The sequence below is a fragment of the Ictidomys tridecemlineatus genome, chromosome 2 (genome assembly GCF_052094955.1).
Source record: "Ictidomys tridecemlineatus isolate mIctTri1 chromosome 2, mIctTri1.hap1, whole genome shotgun sequence".
Classification (NCBI taxonomy): Eukaryota; Metazoa; Chordata; class Mammalia; order Rodentia; family Sciuridae; genus Ictidomys; species Ictidomys tridecemlineatus.
The window spans coordinates 16,523,707-16,548,396 of record NC_135478.1 but is presented as its reverse complement, the minus strand read 5'-3'; the positions used below and the strand labels follow the sequence as shown (position 1 = coordinate 16,548,396).

The following is a 24,690-nucleotide window of genomic DNA, read 5'->3' as shown; positions in this document are numbered from 1 at the left end:
AGAAGGAAAAACGCTGGCAAATCATTTTAGGATGAAAGGAAGGGGTGGGCAGAGGATATGGCCCATGCACCATGCTTATTTAAACTTCATCGGCTAAAAATATTCAGTAGTTCTTCTATTAACCAAATACTTATTTTTCTTGCAAATGATGTATATGAACTTTCATCACTGGCTAGTACCATAAGGCATTTGGACAAGGTTCCTTATTTATAACAACGGATATAAAACTGCTTTGGGGAAGAAAGAGAAAAAAACTTTTTTTGATACAAAAATTTTAAAGATTTTAAAAAAATATATCTTTAGTTGTCAATGGACCTTTATTTTATTTATTTATATGCAGTGCTGAGAATTAAACCCAGTGCCTCACATATGCTAAGCAAGTGCTCTACCACTGAGCTACCACCCCAGCCCAAAAAGATATTTTAAAATATTGTTTATTTCTTCTTCATTTCAGCCTTTGAAATGTCCATTTTAAAGTACACTTAGGAGGGGCTGGAGTTGTGGCTCAGAGGTTGAGTGCTCGCCTAGCATGTGTGGGGCACTGGGTTCGATCCTCAGCACCATATAAAAATAAAATAAAGGTATTGTGTCCACCTATAATTAAAAGCAAATAAGTAAAAAAAATTTTAAAAAAGTACACTTAGGAGTAAATGATATGTCAGTATAGCATGCAGCATTTTACTTTAAATGTGCAAATACATGATAAGAAGCTGTATGTTCAAAGGTATAAGCAGAGGGAACAAAGAAATGTTTGCTGGTCCTGTAAGACCTTCATCATGTTCTCTTCCTGAGGTTCTATGTGAGGGAGTGTTTGGAGTCACCAGCACTATTCCTTTAGATTCCCAGGTGTTTGGAGGGCTCTGCCCTTTGGAATAGCATGTCGGTTGGTCTGTGGGGTATGAGTGGACTGGCTCCAAGACTTTGAAATAAAGTTATTCTCTGAGAAATAAATAAGTGTACTCCATGATGGTGAGATGACTCATCTAGCCTGCAGGAATAAATCATGTGACATTAAGAGATCACTCACGAAAACTGGTGTGGAACCAGTTTGTAATTTAGCTATAAGGAGATGAAGAGATGGAGCCAGGAAAGTGAGTAATGGTGGCCTCTGAACCCCTTCTCAGAGTCAGGGTGGTCCCTCTTTAACATGCAGGGTTTGGACCCTGCTCTATATCTCCTGTACAGAAACACTGGCTGGGGGCCTGGGGATCTACACTTGACAATCGCTTGCAGATGAGTCTTCTGCATAATCAAGCTTGGCCACAGTGGGTGTAGGCAGGGACAAGGGCACTGAGTCAGGGCAACCAGGTAAGCACTGTCTCCATGCAGAGGTTTCTACCCTCTGATTTTTGGGCAACATGTCATCTGCCCTAGGAAACAAGACTGCCAAACCAGCACAGATGTCAGGGGTTCAGCTTAGGGAACGGTTTTCCTGACGGTGAGTTCCTTGGCCCTCTGGCATTCACATTCTCATTTCCCTCCTCAGTTTTCTATGGTCCCTACCAAAATCCTTGATGCAATCTGACTCCCCAGGACAGTGAAGAGACCCCAGCAAGGCCCAAGGACCTTGTAAGGGGTCACCAGCTACCTATATCCTGAGGACACCTTTGCAGGACCCAAGGGCCAGATTCTTCATGGACAGCAGCATTTTTCAGATAGAAGGCCTACCATCTGTCTGAGATAATGCAGTAATGGGGACAGATAGAGACTGGCCAACAGGGAAAGAATCTGTGGTCCCTAAGGAACTGACCAATGCCAAGCCATATGACCCAAGAGTGAAGGCTCCATCCAGTGCCCTCTGCTATCCCTCCCCAATCTGGTCCTCTAGTGCCCAAGTTTGCCCCATTTGACATGGGATAACTCTAAGACCCCACAACCATCTTCCCTGCCCTCTTTCCCATCACATTTACCTTGCTTCTCCCGTAGTGACTTCTGGAAGTTTAGCGCTTCTTTGGTCACGTCAATCTCCCGCTTGATGACATTGATGCGCTGTGTGGTCTCGCTGGCCCTTTTCCTCCGCTCATTCAAGATGGACTTGTTTTCTTTGAAGATGCGGTTGATCTCACTTCCTCGCTCATTCTTAAAGTCCTCAAAGGCCATCAGTTTGGAGGGTGGGGTGGTAGGCCTGGGGTCAAAGGGGGAGGCCAGGGAGAAGTAAGAAATTGGGCAGCTACCTAAGAAGCACCAGGCACTCCATATTTATTCCCTGTGGCTTCTGTGGGCAGGAGGCAAAAGTTCTAGGCACCACCTTCCCCAGATGGGAGCCAAACTATGTAGCAATCATTCCCTAATTTGTTTTACTCAGCACACAAGGGTGCATGCCTATCACAGAAATTAAGGAAAGTAAGGATAAGAAACAGACAACACAACCACTTACTACCTATTAGCAACCACACCTCAATATGTCTCTTGGGATTTCTTTTATATATTTTAAAATGGCTGAGGCCAATGCAGTATATATAATTTTACATCTTTTTCACCAAAGCATCTTTTTTACTATTAAAAACTCTTTGAGAATTCTAGTTTTAAGTTGAAATGTTGACGTGGGGGGAAATAGATGGATATTGGCATCTTACTTGGCACTGCAAAAAAAAAAGAGGGCTAGACATAAGATGAAATAAGTATATAGATGTTAATTATAGAATTAAGAGAGTGCTCAGTGTGTGGCTATTCACTAATTCTTCAAGTTCTTGGAATGTTTGGAAATGGGCATAGGCTAAGGAAAAAGTTCTTCATGCACATCCTTGAACACTTCAAAGACAGAAATAACTTAATGTCTTTTCCCTAATGTGGCCTACTGCAGGTGTTTCAAACACATTTTATTTTTGCTTTTTAAATTAATAATGCCATGAACTTTTTTGCATGAATATTATCCATATCTCTATTTCCTTAGAAGAGATTCCTAAAAACTCAATTACTGACTCACCAAGGAGGTGGATGAAGGAAAAGGAAGAAGTTATACTCTTATACCTTGACATTTAGTGTATTTTGAATGTATTATTTATGTAAAAGATATTTAACTTTATTTAAATAATTGCTACATGGAGAGTCTGAAATGATTTAATTGTGTATCTTGGATGACTCCTGAGGTTGAATCTTTCTTTCTTATTTGGCCCTGGGGATTTAACCCAGGGATGTTTTACCACTGAGTTATACCTCTAGCCCTTTTTTATTTAGAGACAAGGTCTCACCAAGTTACTTAGTGACTTGCTAAGTTGCTGAGGCTAGCCTCAAAGTCATGATCCTCCTGCCTCAGCTTCCGAAGTCACTGGAATTACAGTTGTGCACCACTGTGTCCAGCCTAAGTTTCTTCTTTCTGGACTTGCTCCTAGTCAGGGCCAGTATTCCCTATTTTATTTTTCTCTCTCTCTCCCCCCCCTTTTTTTTTTTTTTTTTTTTTTTGGTACCAGGGATTGGATTCAGGGGCACTCGACCACTGAGCCACATCCCCAGTCCTATTTTGTGTTTTATATTTTATTTAGAGACAGGGTCTCACTGAGTTGCTTAGTACCTCTCTTTTACTGAGACTGGCTTTGAAGTCACGATCCTCCTGTCTCAGTCTCCCCAGCCCTTGGGATTACAGGCATGTGCCACCACATCTGGCTTTTATTTCTCTTTTTTTATCTGAAGACACTATGTATTGAGGATCACATTCTGATTTGAGTTTATCTGGTACAGGAGTTGTCCTTTAGATGATTACCTGAGTGGGCGTGATTCTTCCTTCGGGGAGTCTGAGGGAAGGGGCTCAATGCTGGAAGTTTCCCGATCCCGCGAAAGCACATCTTTGACATCCCCATCCTTAGAGGATGGGACTAGCTGGGTCTTGGAGGTAGAAATCATATCTAGGTCCTTGCCACTCACAGGGCTGCTAGCACCTTCCTTTCTTGCTGATGAGCTGGAGGAAGAAGCAAAGAAACCCCAGGGCTCAGTCATGGGCAGTAACACCTGTCAGGCATGGAGGTGTGACCTTTCTCAGCCCTCACTCCACCAGGCACCCACCTCACTCAACTCCTTTTTTTTTTTTCTTTCTTGGAGTTGGCATTGGATAGAGCCCAGGACCTTGTACATGCTAGGCAGGCAATCTGCCACGCCAGCTCTTATCCTAATTATGTTCCAAGGACAAAGAGTATGACCCTAAGCCATGCAGACAGGGAAGAGAAGGAGAGCATTTTTCTCCTTTTATCAAAATGAGGATCCCTCAGCAATCCCAGCAGGACACACCTAGGAAGAACAGGTTGTCTTTGTTATGGTTTAGATCTGTAATATCCCCCTAAAGCTCAAGTGTTGAAGCTTTGTCCCCAAGATAGCAATGCTCATGTTTGTCTGGCATGCACAAGGTCCTGGGTTCAATCTCCAGCACCTCAAAGCAATGCTCAGAGATGGGGCCTTCAGAAGGTGATTGGATCTTGAGGGCTCTAACCTCATCACAGGATTAATCTATTGATGGATTCACAATTCACTGAGCTATTGGGAGGTGCTAAAAACTTAGGAGGGAGTAGGTCCTTGGAGGCATCATCTCAGGATCTACAATTATCCCCAGCCCTTCCTCTGTCTCTCATTCTTTGCTTCCCAACAGCCATGATATAAGGAGCTCTGTCCTGCCAATGCTCCCTGCCAGGATGTTCTGCCTCACCACAGGCCCAGAACAATGGGGCCAAGTGACCATGAAATGAAACCTTAAGCCAAAATAAGTCTCTCCTCGTTTAAGGTGTTTATCTCAGATATTTTGCTCCAGTGACAGAAAGCTGACTGACACACTCTCCATGGGCTTCAAATCATGTGAACCTGTGGGGCGGACTGCAAGCTCTCAGAAACCACTATGCCCTGGGAAGAAACCCTATCAGATCTGTCTGTGGACCAATGGCAAATCAGGACAGGTCTGCCCTGTGGCTCTGACCAGTCCTTGGTCTGTGCTTCCCACCTGCATCAGTGCCCATACCAGCTCCCAGAAAAATAGCTATCCTCCCTCTCCAAGTGATGGCACTTCATGTGCCTTCCCTTCAGGAGCAGCTCATCTGAGCAGGACTCTGCTGGCAAGAGCAGGCCCTGGCTCACTCCACGATTTCCTCCTCTTCTTGTAACAAGTGTTGCTTAGAGAATCAAGCCAATGCATGTTATTGTACCAATTACTTAACAGAGAAAGCTGGGACATGATTGCTCCTCCTAAAGGGGCAGGTAGTGGCCAGGGTCATTGGCATCCTCTGCTACATGACTCCTGTCCTACATGTGACATTTTTCTACAATCCACATTGGCCCATGTGCATGGACTATACTCACTCACTTATCTTCACAATGCCCTCAATGACTTTGATGTTATTATTTATTATTCTCATTTTAAGGATAAGGAAACAGAGACATAGATGGGTTCTCATACCTCTTATTCAAGGTGATTCCTAGGTTCTAAGAAGCCCAGAGTGGGAGGTGAGGCCAGACATCACTCTGAAGTCTATACCCCTGTCTCCTGCTACACAGCCCAGCCTGGACGTAGCATATTAAGTGGACCTAAACAATTTTCCTACCTTGTACTTACAAACGAGTCTTGCCTGAAAGGTAAACTGGAGGTGATTTTTACAGTGGAAGCACTCTGTTTAAGTGGTGCTGGGGGGACCACAGGAAGTACCAGAGGGCATGGGCTCTGTATGCTGGCTGAGATCCTCTCCCCAACTTTATTACTCCACAATGGCATGATATGGGGAAGTGAATTCTCCTCTTGAGCCCCAGTTTCCTCATTAGTAAAATAGATATTAATTTCCACCTCTCAGGGTTGCTGTGAAGGTTAGAGGTGACACTTGTATTATGGCTGGTTCCAAACTGGTCCCAATCTGAGCCCCAAGGATACACTAGCATTGACAGTAGTAATATCCATTGTGACTACCCAGTAGCTGAGGTACCAGGGTAGGGGAAGACACAGCTTTTACCCACCAAGTAGGCCAGGTGTTAAGCAAGAAGAGCGGGAAGAGCACTCACCTGGGCGGATCTTTGACTGTCTTCTTGGACTTGGATTTCTTCCCAGGTTTGGTAGAGAAAGGGGCAACTCCAAGTCCAAAGCCTTGTCCATCAGGCTCACCTACTAGGTGGCCATTAACATCAATAATCCCTGCCTGAACAGAAAGGTCAGCCAAAGGGTCTGGGTTAGACTGAAAGTTTGGGTTCCTCATCAACACAAGTGTATATGGCCCAAGGCTTGGGATGGGTATGTTCACCCCATAAACCAAGACTTAGCTGTTGCTGATGCCAGTCTGTTCTCAACAGGGCTGTCCCTGACCACCCTAATGAATGTTTACTTTCCATATCAAAGCACTGACTAATCCATCCCTGAGGATCGTTGGGAGCTGCCCTGGATGCAGACACCTTTAAGTCCTGATGCACCAGGGTTCTGAACAATTATCGCCTTCAGTCTGGGAGGGTAGTGCCAGGTTGCAGTAACTTGGGCATTACCAAGGTGTGGCTCCAAGAGTAGTCGTCACCTGCTGGGGTTGAGTTATACTCACTGTTCCTTTGTTATCCTACCCCTTTGCCCTTTTGGGGATAGACTGTTCCATGGAACCTTCCCTTGTGTGTCTCCTAGATAAGTATAAAGAATTCCAGTGGCTTTCTCTCTTTCCATGGACCCTTAAGGTTGGAGAGACAACATGGATTTTGAAGGACCCTTAAGGTTGGAGAGATGTCATGGATTTTGAAAAGTACTTCTGTGTGTTTGTGTGCTTTTTTTTTTTTATCATTTTCTTAAGTTATTGGAATAGTCAGATTTTGTGAATCCAGCATTAGGTCGCCAGCTAGGATAGATGGCGATGGAGGATCTTCTTTTTTTTTTTTTTTTTTTGTGGTACTAGGAAACAACTCATGGGCACCTTTAACACTGAGCTATATTTCCAGTCCTTTTTCAATTTTATTTTATTTTATTTTAAGACAGGGTTTCACTAGGTTGCTAAGGCTGGTCTCAAATTTGAGATCTGTCTGCCTCAGCCTCTTGAGTCACTGTGATTACAGATGTGTGCCACCATGCCCAGCTCATTCCTGAGGATCTTAACACCTATTGCCAACCTAATTCCAGGAATTGGTCTTGTTTATTATTAGCCACTTCTATAAATTATCTCCAATTTATAGAAGTCATTTTCAATGCAAAAGTGGTTTATTCTTGCATATTCTGGTGTTACCTTCCCTGTGGCAATCCTAGCTCTGGGTTAATACATGATACGTGCTGCTTCTGTAAATGTTTGACTGAAGATGGAAAGTTGGAGGTAAGTACTTTCAGCAAGAGGTAACTGTGCTTACCTTCTGGACAGCAGAAATTGTTGCAAAGTCATTCTTGTCTATAAGAGTGTACTTCCTACGTAAGGCCGCCTCCACTTCCTGTTCCTGTTGGCTTGGGAAAGAAAGTGAGAGAATATAGTGGTTATGCTGAATAAGCTCAGGCATGAACCAAGTACTGGGATTAGAGGTTGTTTGGATGAAATCCCATGTATGTGATAAGGGTAACCCCTATCATCATGAGCCAGAGAACAAAGCAGACAAAAGGGCTCATTTTCTCTCTACAATTCACATAGCATTATCCAGCTCCAAAACCTGAACAGGCCACCCTTTGCACCAAATGCATCTGCTCCAAGATGACACTTAATAAAGGCTTTAAGCCTGACCAGGGATCATGCTGACTCAGAGGTTCTATCTTGAACAGGCCCCTCAGAATCATGTGACCAGCTTCTGTGACATCAGCCAGTATGAGCTACTCAGGCTGTGGGTATAACTGTACCCAAATAAACCATAAATGCTTCTTGAGGTTGGGTATGAGAAAGATTCATGATCTCTGATTTGGGCACATTTAGGGCTAGCACTCCATAAGACTTCCTGTCTAAATAATGAACTCAATAAACTGGGACCTGGGTATCCCCAAACACTGCTCTGGCTCCTCTTATGGGAGAAAGAAGGGGATGTTCTTGGAGGCAGGTTCCCAGACCACAGGAAATGAAAATGGTAGCCTGAAATGAGAATGGGGGGGCTATAAAGAAGTCCCTCACCTCAGAACCACCCGGAATTGGTTGAATACCTCCTGGATCTGTCTGAGGTTGATTATCTGGAGGGAAGTGAACAAGGCAGAAGTTAGATCATGGGTACACCAAGAGACTAAGCTGTGTTTATGTTAGCAGAGAAATCTGGACCCCTTAGCTGACTCCAGACCATCTTGTTTCGAGAATGGGTCATCTGCAAACAGCCTCCCAGTAAAGTGGTAGTCAAGCCCTCCTCAAGATCAGAGAAACACCTGATTAATAGCTTTAAGACTAAATATTTGCTAAATCTATAAAAACCACTTTTTTAAGTGAAGATCTCTATAAAATCTAAGCACAGATCTTTGGTTCTTGAAAACATTTTCTAAGAAAGAAACTTTAATAAAATTTAATCTTTACTGTTTCCAAAAGGTTCAGCCTGCCATCTTCAGATGGACCCCATTAACAAACATTTAGGTGTGGGCACATCTGTGGCTGGAGAAAGGTCACTAGCATCCCTCCTGACATTAATGCTTATGGCATTACCCCTGATCAAAAGCTAGTTTGAGAATGTCCCTGCCAGGCATACTGAGGCTGAGGCAGGAAGATCTCAGGGTCGAGGTCAGCCTCAGCAACTTACTGAGACCCTGTTTCAAAATAAAAAATGAAAAAGGGGCTGGGAATGCAGCTCAGTGGTAAAGTATCCCTAGGTTCAATACCCAGTATCAAAACAAAACAAATAAACAAAAAAAATATATATATATATATAAGAATGGCCCTGCTGAGAAAGCCATAAGAACCCAACTCTCAGATGTCCCAGACTTGCCTCTTACAAACTGCCAACACTAACAGCTGGGGAGCAGGGGAAGGTAGGGGCCTATGTGGCTCCCTGGTGAGGGTTTGATGGCCTGCACTATAAGAACAGGATGTATTTTCCCCCCCAAGAGCCCTTCCTTGTGTATCTGCTGTTTCTCCTCCTTGGCCCTTTCCAACATGGGCCCTGGGAGTCCTCCTTGTAGACAACCAGTCTTACTGCCATGCTTTATCAATTTCATTTCACCAGGCACTGGCAAGCACCTGAGGGGCAGCAGCTCAGTTAATCATAGCTCAGTTTCTCTCCTCACTATGCACATGGACCCACTGAAGTATCTGACAGTCATTTAGGCAGGAGACAGCTGAGCCGGAATTCCATCCAGGCAGCCTGGCTCCAGGGCCTATGCTTACACCCCTGAGACAGACCACCTCCCGTACATTGTGTGTTTAAGAGCACACTCTGTGGAGCCCCATAGCCTTGAAACCCTCAACACTGAAGCTGAGGCTATGATGGGTTGAAGGGGACCAGCATGACATTCCCAGCCCACTACATCCATTTAGTGTCAGGTTCTAAAGCCAGCAGGGCACATAGCAGGTGTGCCTAGGACAGGGAGGCCCAAGCCAACTGAGCATGGTGTCCTATAAATGGGCTCCTTACATCAATCTCGTCCAGTGTCCCTTCCAGGTACCTCCGCACCTGGGAGTTGATCTCAGCAATCTGGATTTCATCCATGGGGTCATAGGTCACAATGTTGCGGTTGGCCTTGAAGGAAGAAGAACATGTGGTAGGTAAATAGTTAGGACTTGAGCCCAAATAGGAGTAGCAGGGGTCATTCTGAGAACCAAAGTTGGAGACTGGGCACATCCCCTAGATGCCAAAGCTGGTCCTATTTGCTTCACCATCTGGTTCTCACAGAGGGCCAAGTGCTTGGGATAGAGAAAGGTAATGGATGGGGTGAGGGAAGGAAAGACCACTGGACTTGAAGCCTGATGCTCCAGAATGTTCTACTGGCTAAATCTCAGTAGACCACAAAATGGGATAAGTTGCCTCTGCTTTGAAGACCCTCAGGACCATGAACATCAGCTCAGGCAGGACCTCACCCTACCCTCTCCCTCATAACCCCTGCTGCTGCCCCTTCCCCTCCACCTAATCTGTCCACTTCCCCTGAGCTTGACCCATATGTTGTATGCCCCTGGCCCCAGGCCCTCTAGCATCCTTTGCCTGCAACCCCTTACCAGGCTGTCATGGATGGCTAGCTCCTGCTTGAGCAATACTAGCTCCTTCTCCAGGTTCTTGACCATTCGCTGCCAGGGAAACATAAAAGAAAGGGAGATCATCAGAGAAGCCACCCTCCCTCTTCCACACAATTCCTTAGTCTGTGCCCAGACATCCTGGCAATCCCCAGGGTTTATGCTCAGTTTCTAGGCCATTCCTTCCCTGCTGGTGACCCTTTCCCAACAAGAATGAGTAGGGTTTGAGAGGCTTTAGTGCTCCCCTTGCCATTGCCTTATCCAACAGAGTAAACTGAGAACAGAGAGAACACACGCCACAGTTCTACCTCACACCCTGACTCCCCAGGGCCCCAGGCTTTTCCTAATCACCCAGCATTACAGCCCTTTCACTGCAGTCCACCGGCTCCAGGATGCTTGCTATGCATCCTTAGCCTTGCCAACCACTGCATGAACCTGTTACTATTCCCCAGGAATGATCACTTCTGTGGCGCACACCTATAATCCCGGTGGCTCTGGAGGCTGAGGCAAGAGGATCGCAAGTTCAAAGCCTCAGCAACTGCAAGGCACCAAGCAACTCAGTGAGACCCTGTCTCTAAATAAAATACAAACTAGGGGTGGGGACATGGCTCAGTAGTTGAATGCCCCTGAGTTCAATCCCTGATACCCACTCCCGCCAAAAAATACTAATAATGATTACTTCCGTCACTTCTAATTTTTTGCCGCCGTAAGAATGTCTTTGTGCTAATATTTCTGTGTCCTTATAGATTTCTGTAAGATAACAGTGATCTGTGCAGTTCTGTGTAATCTGCCCCCATTATCCCTTTTCTATTGCTCTCTCCTGGCCCACTCTATTCTCACCAAATTGGTGTACTCATGCCTGTGCATGCCTACTCCTCTGCCTAGGAATGCTTTTCTCCCATGTATTTCCATGATTCACTCCAAAACCTCCTTAAAATCTTTCTTCAAAAGCTTCTCAATTAGATGTACCAGTCAACTTTTTAAAAATTGCAGTCTCCTACCCATCTCCACACCACTATTTTTTAAAATTTTTTTTTAGTTGTAGATGAACACAATATCTTTGTTTTTTATTTTTTTATACCTTTATTTTATTTACTTATTTTTATGTGGTGCTGAGGATCAAACCCAGGGCCTCGAAAGCTCTACCGCTGAGCCACAATCCTAGCCCTATTTATTTTTTTTATGTGGTGCTGTGGATTGAACCCAGTGCTTCACACATGCGAGGTAAGCGCTCAACCACTGAACTACAACCCCAACCCTCTTACCACTGTTTTTAAAAGTTTTACTCTAAAAAAAAATCTCACTGTATTTTCATAGCGCATATTACCATCCAACATACTATCAACCAGTGCTGTCTAACAGAACCTTCAGTAATGATGAAAATGTTCTCTGTGTTGTCTATTAGACACTTGAAATGTGGCCAGTGTGACTGAAGAAACGAATTTCTCAACATTATGGAATACCACATGAGTAGGGGTTACTGCATTGGACATGAAGCTCTATTTTTTTAATTTGATGCTGGGAATCAGATCTAGGGTCTTGCACATGCTAAGCAGGTGCTCTACCACTGAGCACCACTCTCCAGTCCTAGAACTTACCTATTTATTGTGCTTATTATTATCTATTATCTATTTCTTCTACTTCCAGTGAACTCTAAGTGCTATGGTTTGGATCTTAAATATCTCCCAAAGGCCCATGTGTTAAAGGCTTGGTCCCCAGGGTGGTGCTATTGGGAAATGGTGGAACTTTTTAAGAGGTAGGGCCTCGTAGGAGGTCTTCAGGTCATTGAGAGCTTGCAATTGGAGGGGATATGAGGACCCTGGCTCCTTTGGCCTTCTTTCCTGCTTCCTGGCCATGACATTTGAGAATGCTCCATCATGCCCCTCCCACCCTAATGTGCTGTTTCACCCCAGGCCCAAAGCAACGGAGCCAATAGAACCTGGATGGGAACCTCTAAAAGTATAAGCCAAAATAAACTTTTCTCTTTTTTATTATCTCAGGTATTTTCTTTCTTTCTTTTTCTATTTTTGGTACTGGGGTATTGAACCTAGGGGTGCTCTACTGCTGAGCTACATCTGCAGATCTTTATTATTTTTTATTTTGAGAATGAATTTTGCTAAGTTGTTTAGGTCCTCACTAAGTTGCTGAGGGTGCCCTCAAACTTGCAATCCTCCTACCTCAGCCTCCCAAGTTGCTGGTATTAACAGTTGTGCACTAAGAAAATACCCAGCTCAGGTATTTTCTTAGAGTGATGGAAAGCTAACACAGTAAGCTCAGGCAGAGAACGTTATTTTGGTTCATGCAGCTCTGTGTCCCAAATGTTTCAAAGAGTACTGGCACAATAGTAAAGACTCCATTCATAGATTTAGGCTCAAGTGGAGAAATGACACCAGAGGCAGAATTGTTAAGTCATTTACATCATTTGATAGATATTACCTGAATGTCTTTCATAAAAGATGTTGAGAACCTTCACTGTGAACAGGGTTTTCTTTTGTTGTCACAAAGTGGCCACTGGAGGGAGCCCCCGACACCTGGATCCTGGGACTAGTGACCAGTTCACAGCCCCACTGGCTTTCTTAATATAGTCCTCATCCAGCCAGATCATCTGGGTACTGAGGTCCACCAGTCTCTGTGAAGGGGCACCAGACATCTGGCATTCAGGTGGCTCTATGACAATTCTGGCACAAAACCTGAGGCTCAAGGTACATGATCAGAGTTCAAACTTTGGCCCAGTCCCTTAGGAAGTCCCATGTAGGTCTCTTTCAGGCATGGATTTCCTGTGTGGTCAAGAGGAGAGGCTTGGTGGCCAGCCCCAATTATCCCCATGCCCTCTTCCCAGCTCTGGAAAATGCATTATGCCCCAGGTAGGGAACGTCTGGCTGAGCTGTTGGGACCTCTAGCTGGATGACAGTTCAGTGTGGCACACCTTGGGTCAATCAGAGGATGGTATGGGGAAATGAGCCATCTACTCCCATGAGGCACCAGCATCTGACTCACACTATCAGAATTCATGAGATGTTTCTTCTAAGACCTGGTAGGCACAAAAGCCTTTTCTACTTCCTGGAAACAGGGGAGGAACAGCAGACCCCACAGATCAGGGTCTAGCAGCACTTCCTGGCTGACTGACTCCTTTATTACACCAGGAACATTTTTTGGGGGATAGAAAAATGCCTTGGAGGGGCTGGGGATGTGGCTTAAGTGGTAGTGCGCTTGCCTGGGATGCACGAGGAACTAGGTTCGATTCTCAGCACCACATAAAAATAAAATAAAGGTATTATGTCCACCTAAAACTAAAAAATAATAAAATATTTTTTTAAAAAAAGAAAAATGCCTTGGAAATGGCACATACTCATATAAGTTCCCTGATGCCTAGGCATTTCTATCTCAAATGTAATAGAATAATTCAGAGTTCTGCTTCAATCCTACACCAGGATGCTGGGTAACTTTCAGGACAGACACCTTCTCCATTTTGATTACACTACAACCTAAGGGTTTTTTTTCTTCTTCTTCTTTTTTCCTCTTGGCAGAAACACTGAGCTTGTCTCTGTTGTCTGTTTATGCCTGAGGCTCATACCACCTCGGAGATTCACAGACTGACAGAGTAGGATGGTCACCAGATAGCATCAGTCTAACCTCCATGTTCACAGAAGAAGATTCTGAGGCTCAGAGAGTCTGAGCAGCTTACTACAGAAAGCTGGAAGCAGAAGTAGATTAGGAACCCAATCCCCCAACTCAGAGCCAGCCCCACCAGCCAAGGAAATTCTGCAGAAGCTATTCCAACCCCTGGAAAACAGGCATGATACTGAAAAAAGTGCTACAAATACCTAGAAATACTGATTGCAGGTGGCAACCAAATAACGGAAACGTCAAGCCTACAGGAAAGAATGCCAGTGAAACCTGGGTGGCCACCCCAAATCTAACTTTGATAGTATGGTACTATAGAGGCTCCAGTTTGTTTGTTTTCCAGATAAATGTGAAGCCCCTGCATACCCCACTCCATGTCTACTCCCCTACCACCCCAGGGAACCTCTGGCCTCAGGTGGTCTTTCATTTCCAAGCATCTTCTCTTCTACTGCACACATATATCCATTGATGATAACTGACATCATTCGGCATGTTTTTACACTTAGTGTAAATAATACATGCTGGCATTTGATCCACTTTAGTCCTCAAGTTGTTTTCTCACGTGATGTTTACTCATGCTGGTAACTCTAGCTCTGGTTTCCTCATTCTATAACACTTGAGTTCCTCTCCTGTGAAAGGTACTGATTGCTGGGTGCAGTGGTGTACTCCTGTAATCCCAGTGAATCGGGATGCTGAGGCAGGAAGATAGCAAGTTTGAGGGCAGCCTCAGCAACTTTGTGAGGCCCTAAGCAACTTGCTGAGGCCCTGTCTCTAAAAAAAAATAAAGAGAGAGATGGGGATGTGGCTCAATAGTTACAGTAGTGGGCTGGGGATGTGGCTCAAGCGGTAGCGAGCTCTCCAGGCGTGCGTGCGACCCGGGGTTCGATTCTCAGCACCACATACCAACAAAGATGTTGTGTCTGCCGAGAACTAAAAAATAAATATTAAAAATTCTCTCTCTCTCTCTCTCTCTCTCTCTCTCTCTCTCTCTCTCTCTCTCTCTCCTCTCACTCTTAAAAAAAAATAGTTACAGTAGTAAAGCAGGTTCAATCCTTGGTACCAAAAAAGAAAGAAAAAAGAAAAGAAAGGGTACTGGTGGTGTTTCTAACCTTTCATTATAATAATAAGCACTGTGAGCACCATTCTTGGGAGTATCTCTAGGCTATATATTAGAAGTGACACTGTTATTCTGTTGACAGGAGAGTGCTAGCTAATATTTATGGAACATTTTTCTCCATGACAGCACTGGGCTAAGAAGTTTGTACACATTTACTGATTCTTCACAAGATCTCTTTTGAGAGTGTAATTCTATTATTTCTCCAGGACGGTCCAGCCCAGGGGTCCAGTTCTTAACTACTATGCCAGTGGTTCTCAAAGCATAGCCCCCAGAGCAGCAGCAGCAAAAGCTTCATCACTTGGGAACTTATTAGAAATGCAAATCCTCAGGTCCCAACCCAGACAGACTAAATCAGAAACTCTGGGAATGGATCCAGAACCCACAGTTCAGCAGGCTGGCCAGGTGATTCTGATGGCTGGGCAAGTTTGAGAACCACTACCTCAAACCATGAGTTAGTTCTACAGTGCCATGGGACTATCCTTTTCTTCAGGATTTAAAACCTGGAAAGTTTAACTGGTTTGTCATGAGCTTACCCTGCCTCCAAAACTATGATTCTTCAGGCATCTTAAAAGAAAGCCAAATTATCAGTAAATGTGTTTTTTGCTTTATCAGATGTTGTCAAAATGCTCCCCAAATGATTATATAAATTCATTCTGACTAGAAATGGGGAAAAAAGTCTAGAAAAAATCATTTTGCCTTATCAGAAAAATTCCAATTTTTGCTAGTATGAGGATGTAACATTTTAATTTGCATTTTCTGGTTAAAGGCTTGTGTGGTTTCCTGCCTCAGCCAAAGATACACACACAGAGGCAAACCCACCCACATCTTCTCACAGTGGCAAGAGCCTACAAGCCCCTTAGTACCTCAGCATTGTACTTTTCATTGATGGCAGGCTCAGTGGTGACCAGCTTCATCCTGCTGGCAAATCGCAGTGAGGATAACTGAAAAACAGACCAGGCAGATGGATGTCAGATGGCTTCCCACTCAAGTGAGACCCCGAGAAAGCTGCCTTATTCAGAGACCCTGGCTGCCTTACTCAGAGACCTCTCCTGTTTCTTCAGGCACCTTGTCAACTGGTGTTGGTTCTCTTCCCTCAGGAAACCTTGGCTGGAAGGGTGTTTGAGGGGTAGGACTAGGGGTCAGCAGGAGAGTGCCTGCTTAGCATGTACCAGGGCCTGGTTCAATCCCCAGAATCAAAAAATAATATAAAAAAATAAAAAGGGTTAGCTGGGCACAGTGGCACACACCTGTAATGCCAGCAACTCTGAGGCAGGAGGATCGGGAGTTCAAAGCCAGCCTCAGCAAAAGCGAGGTGCCAAGCAACTCAGTGAGACCCTATCTCTAAATAAAATATAAAAAAGGGCTGGGGATGTGGCTCAGTGGTTAAGCACCCCTGAGTTCAATCCCTGGTACCAATAAAATAAAATAAAAATAAATAAATAAAAGTGTTCCCCAGTGGAATAGGGAATATAATAGGGAGAGCAGGAAGTTGACAGAGAGTACATAATGCAGCCTGGTCCTCAGTTTATACACTACAGGGATGCTACTTAGTGGTAAAGCCAAAAATCTAACTCAGCAGAGTTTAAACTGTGTGTGAGCATGTGTACTGGTTGGCTTCTGTCTTTGGAAAACAGTAGGTGGAGATATTTGTAAAATGAACAAAAGGAGACCACTGTGAAAGGTGAACCCTAAACAGAAACCTGCTCCACATGCCTCCTAAGCCCACCAGGTTCCACCAGAATCCCTCTGGAGGGGCAGCCAGCCAGGGGTAATTATGAAAGGAAACTTATGAGGTGGCCACATGAGCAGGTATTTTGGAAATGGCCCAGATGCTATGCCCCACTGCACGATGTCAGATGAGGGCTGGAGTGCTCCTTCTTGGCAGAAAGGAGCAGACAGAAGCATCAGGAAGCAGACATGGAGATTCCAGCCTCATCCCATGCTGGGCTGTCGCCAAGGGGGCCTTGAAATAAGGAAGGTTTGGAAAGGGCATGGGTTGCCTTAAGGAAGTGGTCCCTCAAGGAAGAACTGAAAGGATTCTTCCTTGGCTGTTGGGTCTGGTAGTTAAGAACTCTTCCACTCACCACTTGTGAGACCTCAGATAGATCTCCCCTCTTCCTTGTAAAGTGAAGGGAGCCCTGCCTTGTAGGATCCCTGGGAGGCTTAGTGGCAAAGTATACAATGTCAGCCCTCAGAAGTCCCTATTGTGAGAGATGGTATTGCTTCTGTGAAGGGCTAAATCAGACCCTCCTATTCTAAGCACAGCAGCCAAGTGTAGTCATGACTCCATTGCTGTGGTTACACACACACACACACACACACACACACACACACACACACAATGACGGTGCACAAAGTAACACAATCCATGCCAGAAACATTTTTTTTTACAGTATTTGTTGCTGTTTAATCCCCAAAATACAATTAGGACAGAATTAGCTTTAAAAAATCTATTAAAAAATTTAATAGAAAACTTTGCTATGGATTTAATCTTACCCACTTTGCATTAAATTTGCCTTTAGAAATCAAAACATTATGGCTCTCATTCTTAAATTAAATGACCAAAAAATGTTAGAAATTCCAAAGAAGTTCTGAGAACAATTATGGTTTAAAACAATAAAATTTAAATATTTAAAAAAATGGCCTAAAATTTTTCTCCCATAGTTTCTTCTTTTGTTATTCTTCTATTGGGACAAGCAAATCTGCAATACCAAAATATTTGTTAAACATAAGGGTCACAGTTATTATAAAATTATTTCTTCTAAATTTCAAATTTATCCACTGTTAGTCATCTAATTAGAGAAAACAATGAACACTAATTTTAAATTTAATTCTTCACAATATGCTTGGTAGAAACATTTTATAGTTTTAAAACATTTATAAAAGAGAATGATTAGTTTCCACACCCTCATATATCTTTGTCCCAAACACCTGAGGCCCTCCCTATAGGTCTGTGGGCTCCCCTGGATAGAGACCCTGACTGGTGGGGCATTAGGCCCTGTAGGTACCAGGAGAGGTGCTGTGGAAAGGGGGCTTCCACTGTCATGGAGAGCATGTGCAGGAGTATGTATGTGGGGTGCTGGGGAATGGAGCCCAGGTTTCACGAATGCCAGGCTCTACCACGGAACCCAACCCCAGCCCAGAGGACGTCTTTCTTAATGAGGCATCCAAGAGACCCGTTTTTTATGACTCCCCTTGGGGTTTCACCATGCCTTGTTATGAAATGAGACCAAGAGATTCCTGTAGCCTTCCTCTGGGGATGCACCTGCACGTCAGCTGGAGCTCCTTGCCCCAGCCTCCCAAGTCCCAGGGCACTGGATTCATGGCAGGTGTACTCCCCCTGGAAGTTAGGACTGTACCTAATGAACACTACTTGGAGGCCCTGCAGGTGTGCATTGCCCCACAGCATCCTGTTTCACCTAAATAAAAAGGGTTGCCTTAAGTATCCACACTTTTTTTCCCCCTGTACTGAGGATTGAACCCAGGGGTGCTCTACTACTGAGTTACACCTGCTAGTCATTTTATTTTTGAGATAGGATCTTCCTAAGTTGCCCAGGATGACCTTGAACTTGTGATCCTCCTGCCTCAGCCTCCTTAGTCACTGGAAATACAGGTATGTGCCACAGCATCCAACCGAATATTCACACTTGTAGAGTAATGAATGTATCTAGTGATGGCCTTCCAGACCTGTCTTATTCATGATGAGAGGCTCTTCAAAGGAGAGGAGGAACCCCAGCCTGGAGGGGTCCAACTGTGTGAACTCACCTGAGTCACTGTGTTGGACCTTATTTCTGCCTCTGGTTCCCAAGAGCCTCTCCCTTCCCCTGCTCACATGGGTCATGCCACTGGGTTAATCTTCATGAATCATACCTGTGGCCATAGTTCTTCCCTACTCAAACCCTGTGGTAGCTCCAGCCACTTACAGGAGAATAGCCAAGTGCTCAGCCTGGTGACCAGGTCCCATTCAGTCTTGCAAATTTTCTTTCTCTCCTTCCTGAGCCCTCCTCTGAAGGAGCCAGATGTTCCTGGCATAGGTCACACCTTCAGTCCCACTGTTACCTCTGCCAGGAATGCCTCTGCTCATCCTATCACCAATCCTTAAACTCCAGCCAGTTCAGTGCCAATAGCTTCAGGAAAAGTCCCCCTTCTTTCCTCCCTGGACTCCTCTATAGGGATCCTCCATCTTGGCCTTTCGCATTACTTAGGGCCTTGATTTCTTTCTTCCTGGGCTGGGAACTCTGAAGCTCAAAGCCAGAGTGATATGACTCATCTCTACCAAGCTGATCTCTGTTTACCACTGGTACATGACAGGTCTTAATACCTATCTTAGAAGTATAGCCTGGAACACTGTAGTGTTTTCAAGATGTTCAAATACGTGTGATCATAAAGAACAATCAACTGTCCTTCTCAATCCAAATTCAGAGGAGCAGCCCCCCCAGGAGGCATGTGCCTTCCCTCCTTTGATAAAATCTCTCCTGCCTAGCCAGCCTCCCACCTTGTCCTCTTCCTCAACACAGTTCAGTGCTTGGTGTTTGGATCCCTGCCTGAGCCCCTCAGGGAAATTTTGGCTCAGACTCCTCCCGGGGATCCTTGATAATATCTATGGCTAGTGTGGCAGCTGAGCCAATCAGGAGCCAGTCTTACCCAGTTCTGGCACTCATGAAGAGGGACTCTAGTCTAGTTGCATGGACTTTTTTTTTTTTTTAGATGTCAATGGACCTTTATTTTATTTATTTATATATGTTGCCGAGGATCAAACCCAGTGCCTCAAAACATGCTAGGCAAGTGTTCTACCACTGAGCCACAACCCCAGCCTGCAGTGGCTGTCTTTACGTACCGTTTCTTCCAACTGGGCAGCTTCTCCATAGATGTTTGTCACAAGGACCATATTGCAGTTTCCCCCTGTAGAAAGACACAGAAGGGCATGAATCATGTGGATCTTCTGCTAGGAGACTTCCTTGGGGCTGGTGGGGTTCTGTTATGGACTGTATTTGTATCTCCACAAAATTCATATGTTGAAGCCCTAATCCTCAAAGTCCAACCTCTAAGTACCTGGGTGACAGTATTTGGAGGTAGGGACTTTGGGAGATAATTAGATTTAGAAGAGGTGGGGCTACTATACTGGGATTATTGTTCTTATAAGAAAAGAGATTAGAACACTCTGTGTGAAGATGTAGCCAGAAGGTGGCCATTTGTAAGCCAAGAAGAGGACCCTCATCAGGAATCAAATAAGCCAGCACCTTGGTCTTCCAGCCTCTAAAACTATGAGAAATATGCTTATTGTTTAGATTACTCAGTCTATGGTATTTTATTTTATCAGCCCAAACTAAGAGTCAGATAAGACTACCTAAGCCTGTATAATGCTGAGGGAGAGAAAGAGGCCATCAGATGTACCTAAAAGAGGAGCCAAGAGAGAACAGTAGACAGCAGTGGGCAGGGGAAGGGGACAGGGTCAGGATAGAGGGTGTGAGCCAGGGTTCCACTCAGGGCATCACTCACCTAACACTCAGAAAACAGTGACTGTGTCCTTAGGCCCAACATAAAGGCCTGAGGACCATGGGAATGACAAGACATAGGTCCCACTGCTCTGCCCAGGAGGCTGCAAGGGGAAGGAAGGACATGATGGGTGAGGTCCTCGCCCTGGTCTTTGAGACCATGAAGGATTCTGGTTTAGGAACAAGGGAAAAAGACAAGGTATTCCCAGCAGAGGCAAAATCTTAAGTAAAGGTTCTGAGAAGTGAATCGCAATGGCATGTGCTGGATGCAAGAGGGTTTGATTCTGCTTTTTCAGGTGTGTCTAAAGTCACAGTGAGAGGGCTGTGGGTAAGTTCATGCCCCTGTGAGGGAGCAGTTCTAAAATCCACAGTGAGATGTGCCAGGCCTGCCCTCCCTGGGACACAAATCCTCCTTTCTGGGCACCAATCACATTCTCACCTAAGGAGTCCTTCAGGGCATGAGTGAGCTTGCACTGTCGGAAAGGGATGTGGTCCCGCTTATGGTCCCCAAGGGCAATGATGGCTTGCTCCAGGAAAGACAGCGACTTGTTGATGTAGGTGGCTTCCTTCAGAACTCGACCCTCAGACTACAAAGCAAAGGCAGTTCTACTTGAGAGGGAATGGCTAAGAATGGCTGCCCTCTACACACCAAGAATGGCTGCCCTCCTGGTTTGGGTGATACTGCATGTTAACAGGCAGGCTAAAACCTCCTTCCCAGAACCAGGGTCTTCCCTCAATGTTGTGGGGTTGTATTCCATCTGGGGCTAATAATGGTAATACTCAGGAACTTAAGACAACATTCATGTGAATGTTCATAAAAAATATGAATACTTACATGAATATTCATATAAATAATTCAAAGATTTGCACTAACATAAATGCACATGGGAATACTTATACAGAGAGCCAAGCAAGTCACCTCGTGAGCATTCACACAAACACCAATACAAAGTGACATGTGAATACGCATGTGGAATACTCTTGTGAATACTTGTGTTAATACACTCATATGATTATTTACTCAAAATGTAATACTCGTGCAGACACTCATGTAAATATTTATATTCATAATAGAGAAACACTATACTAAAATGGAATGTTTACTGAGCCAGGCACCTTGCTAATAATTTAGGGGCTATCATTTCATTTAAGGTTCAGGAAAATCCCATGGAGCCGAATTACCCCTCTGTAGCAGCCATTCCACCTGTACTAATTCTGTCCCTCCAGCAAGCAGATGGATGTGCTGTACTTCACCTGGCTCAGGACCATGCCCTTATATCCCAGTGAGGGACAGTCCATATGCACAGGCACTGGGCCAGACACAGGTCCCATGTCTGGCTGAAAAGGAACCTCTTGCTCCTCTTACTTACCCCAGACTTCCCCAGCCTCTCTGAGCCTGCCAGATCCACCAAGTTAATTTTGGAAGTAACATACTTTTCATCTGATAAGGTCCGGGAATGCGCCTACAAAAAAACATCCAAACAGAAGTTTGATGGCCCCAGGGAGGAGCATCTGACCAGACAGTTCCCAGGGGAATTGACTGCCCTTCCCAAGCTGTTCAGAGGTGCACCCACCTCCATGTAGATGGTGAAAATGCAGTGTGACCTGGATGAGTTTTTGTTCATCGTGTGGGAAGCTATAATCCTGTTGGTCTCTCCCTGAAGAGGAAGGGAAATGTACACATACTGAAAAGTGAAAATAACAAGGCATTCCAATAACTCTTTCAATTATACCAATAGCTACACAAGTGATCTCATATCACTGTAATCAGTTGGGACTTCCAGAAAAACCTCTTTTATAAACTAGTAAAAAGGAGAGAAATTGGAGTCTAGACCTATACTTTTTCCTGTGCTAGAGATGTGAAAATTAGTATTGCTCTCTGAAAAGCAAGGTGACAATAAAAATCAAGAGCCTTAAAATGGGGGCTGGAGGCTGGGCACAGTGGTGCACACCTATAATCCCAGCAGCTCTGGAGGTGGAGGCAGGAGGATCGAGAGTTCAAAGCCAGCCTCAGCAATTTTAGCGAGATGCTAAGCAACTCAGTGAGACCCTGTCTCCAATAAAACACAAAATAGGGCTGGAGATGTGGCTCAGTGGTCAAGTTCCCCTGAGTTAAATCCCTGGTACTCCCCCAACAAAAAAATGGGGGCTGGAATTGTAGCTCAGTGGTATAGCATTTGCCTAGCATGTGTGAGGTACTGGGTTTGAGCCTCAGCACCACATAAAATAAATAAATAAAATAAAGGTACTGTGTCCATTTACAACTGAAAAAAAAAAGAGCCTTAAAATATTCATGAATATTGAATTGGAATCAACCTGCACATCCAACAATCAGAGATCAATCAGTACAATAGAATATTAGGCATTCAGGAAAATGCTAACACGTTTTTTAATACCTGAGAAATGCAGAATCTAAAATCACACTATGGTATGATCTAAAGGATACAAAAACATTTACAGACAAAATAAGAAGAATTTGCTACCAAGATGTTAAAAATAGGACTGGGGTTATAGCTCAGTGGTAGAGTGCTTGCCTAGCACATATGAGGCAATGGGTTGGATTCCCAGCACCATATAAAAATAAATAAAATAAAGATATTGTGTCCATCTACAACTTTTTTTTTTTTTTTTTTTAGTACCAGGGATTAAACTCAGGGGCATTCAACCACTGAGCCACATCCCAGCCCTTTTTTTGTATTATATTTAGAAACATGGTCTCATTGAATTGCTTAGGGCCTCCTAAATTGCTGATACTGGCTTTGAATTTGTGATCCTCCTGCCTCAGCCTCCTGAGCAGCTGGGATTATAGGTGTATGCCACCATGCCTAGCTCTAAAAAAAAATTCAAAAAAGATGTTAAAAATAGTTGTTTTGGGGTTTATAGTCGAGTTGGGGTTTATAGGATTTTTTTCCCTACCATTTGTATTTCATATTTTTTACAGTAAACATGTATTACATGATCTATTTTTATTCATGGTTTTACTCTCTATGGTTTTAGTTACCTATAGTCAACTGAGGTCTGAAAATATTAAATAGAAAATTCCAGAAATAAACTACTCACAAGTTTTAAATAACTTTTATTAAAGTGTATCACTATAATTGTTCTGTTTTATTATTAGTGATTGTTAACTAATCACTTGTTGTACCTAATCTATAAATTAAATAAATTTATAAATTATCATAGGTCTATTTGGATAAGAAAAACACATAGTGTATATAGGGTTCAGTACTATCCGAGTTTTCAGATATCCACTGGGGGGTCTTGGAATGTATCTCTAATGCATAAAGGGGTACTACTGTACTTCTTAAATATAGGAAAAATAAGTAATTTAGGGGTGTGTTGTGTGTGTGTGTGTGTGTGTGTGTGTGTGTGCGCGCGTGTGTGTGCGCGCGCGTGCGGTGAACATGTATATGTGTGTTTGTTACCAGGGATTGAATCCAGGGGCAGTTAACCACTGAGCCACATCCCCAGCACTTTTTTATATTTTATTAAAGACAGGGTCTCATTGAGTTGCTTTGGTCCTCATTAAGTTTCTGAGGCTGGCTTTGCACTTGTGATCCTCCTGCCTCAGCCACCCTCAAGTTACTGGGATTATAGGCATAAGCCACTGAGCCTGGCAATAATTTATATTTTTAAAGGGACAGTCAGCCCTTATCTTTAATTCATAGGATTGGACACTAAAACCAGAATATATTTACAAGGGGATATAGCAGAAATGGCTGTATTTAGAGAAAAAAAACTCCTTACAGAATGAATTCCTGTCTCCTAAAAGACACCTGAGAAGTGCTATGAACAAGCCCCAAGCAGTGCTGCCATGGGCATCTGGGGAGAGGGGCTTTCCCCTGTTGAGGAGTGAGTCTGGTGGACCCCTATGGCAATGCATCTTCTGTTTACCTTTTGTACAAATCCAGTGACATTGGCTTATTTCACCTTTATTTGTCAGGCCCTTTCTTCTCAAGTACCCTTTTCCCCTTAACTTCCTGGCTCTAATTTAGCAAAGGGCCAGAGAAAGTACCATTTCCTCCATGCAGAGTCTTCTGCTGACTGACCCTGCCCTGCATCCACTGGGGTGACTGTCATTCCTGGAATGGGGCTCACACTGTGCTATAGTTGCCGTAGGTTTTTCCCACTCTCTTGCCCATCTCAGAGTGAGCTTCTTTAGGCCTTGCATTTGTCCTGTCACCACCAGAGCTCAGCAAGGACATGGTCCTGGAAGGCATCAAGGTTTGAGGAAATTATTGCTATTAACAAAGTGCCTATATTTATGTCTACATCCAGTAAGTGCTAGAGCAACGTTAATCATACACGGAGCAGCATCCACTGAGACCTATTGTGTAAAAGGCACTGCAGTGAGTGTTCAGGGTTCCCGGTCCTGATTCTCAGAACCTTTTGAGATAAGTACTATCAG

The 24,690-nt window shown here is 44.2% G+C and overlaps 1 protein-coding gene and 1 long non-coding RNA gene across 14 annotated transcripts in view; one reads left to right on the top strand and one right to left on the bottom strand.

Annotated features, from left to right (window-relative positions):
* The window catches only part of Kif9 (kinesin family member 9), an 84,196-nt gene that overhangs the window by 36,515 nt on the left and 22,991 nt on the right, over positions 1-24,690 (bottom strand). For 10 of the 11 annotated variants that reach the window (XM_078029249.1, XM_013361802.4, XM_040290173.2 and 7 more), the window contains 12 exons: positions 21,857-21,940; positions 21,653-21,745; positions 20,722-20,869; positions 19,625-19,689; positions 15,651-15,728; positions 10,032-10,100; positions 9,454-9,558; positions 8,016-8,071; positions 7,276-7,366; positions 5,968-6,101; positions 3,701-3,895; positions 1,911-2,125 (listed from right to left, as the gene is read on the bottom strand). In XM_078029249.1, the coding sequence (XP_077885375.1) occupies positions 1,911-2,125; positions 3,701-3,895; positions 5,968-6,101; positions 7,276-7,366; positions 8,016-8,071; positions 9,454-9,558; positions 10,032-10,100; positions 15,651-15,728; positions 19,625-19,689; positions 20,722-20,869; positions 21,653-21,745; positions 21,857-21,940 (1,333 nt within the window). The remainder of the gene's footprint in view (positions 1-1,910; positions 2,126-3,700; positions 3,896-5,967; positions 6,102-7,275; positions 7,367-8,015; positions 8,072-9,453; positions 9,559-10,031; positions 10,101-15,650; positions 15,729-19,624; positions 19,690-20,721; positions 20,870-21,652; positions 21,746-21,856; positions 21,941-24,690) is intronic. The other variant, XM_078029246.1, reaches the window with a different exon arrangement.
* The window catches only part of LOC120891479 (uncharacterized), a 74,204-nt gene that overhangs the window by 43,610 nt on the left and 5,904 nt on the right, over positions 1-24,690 (top strand). The gene's annotated exons all lie outside the window — the stretch shown is intronic.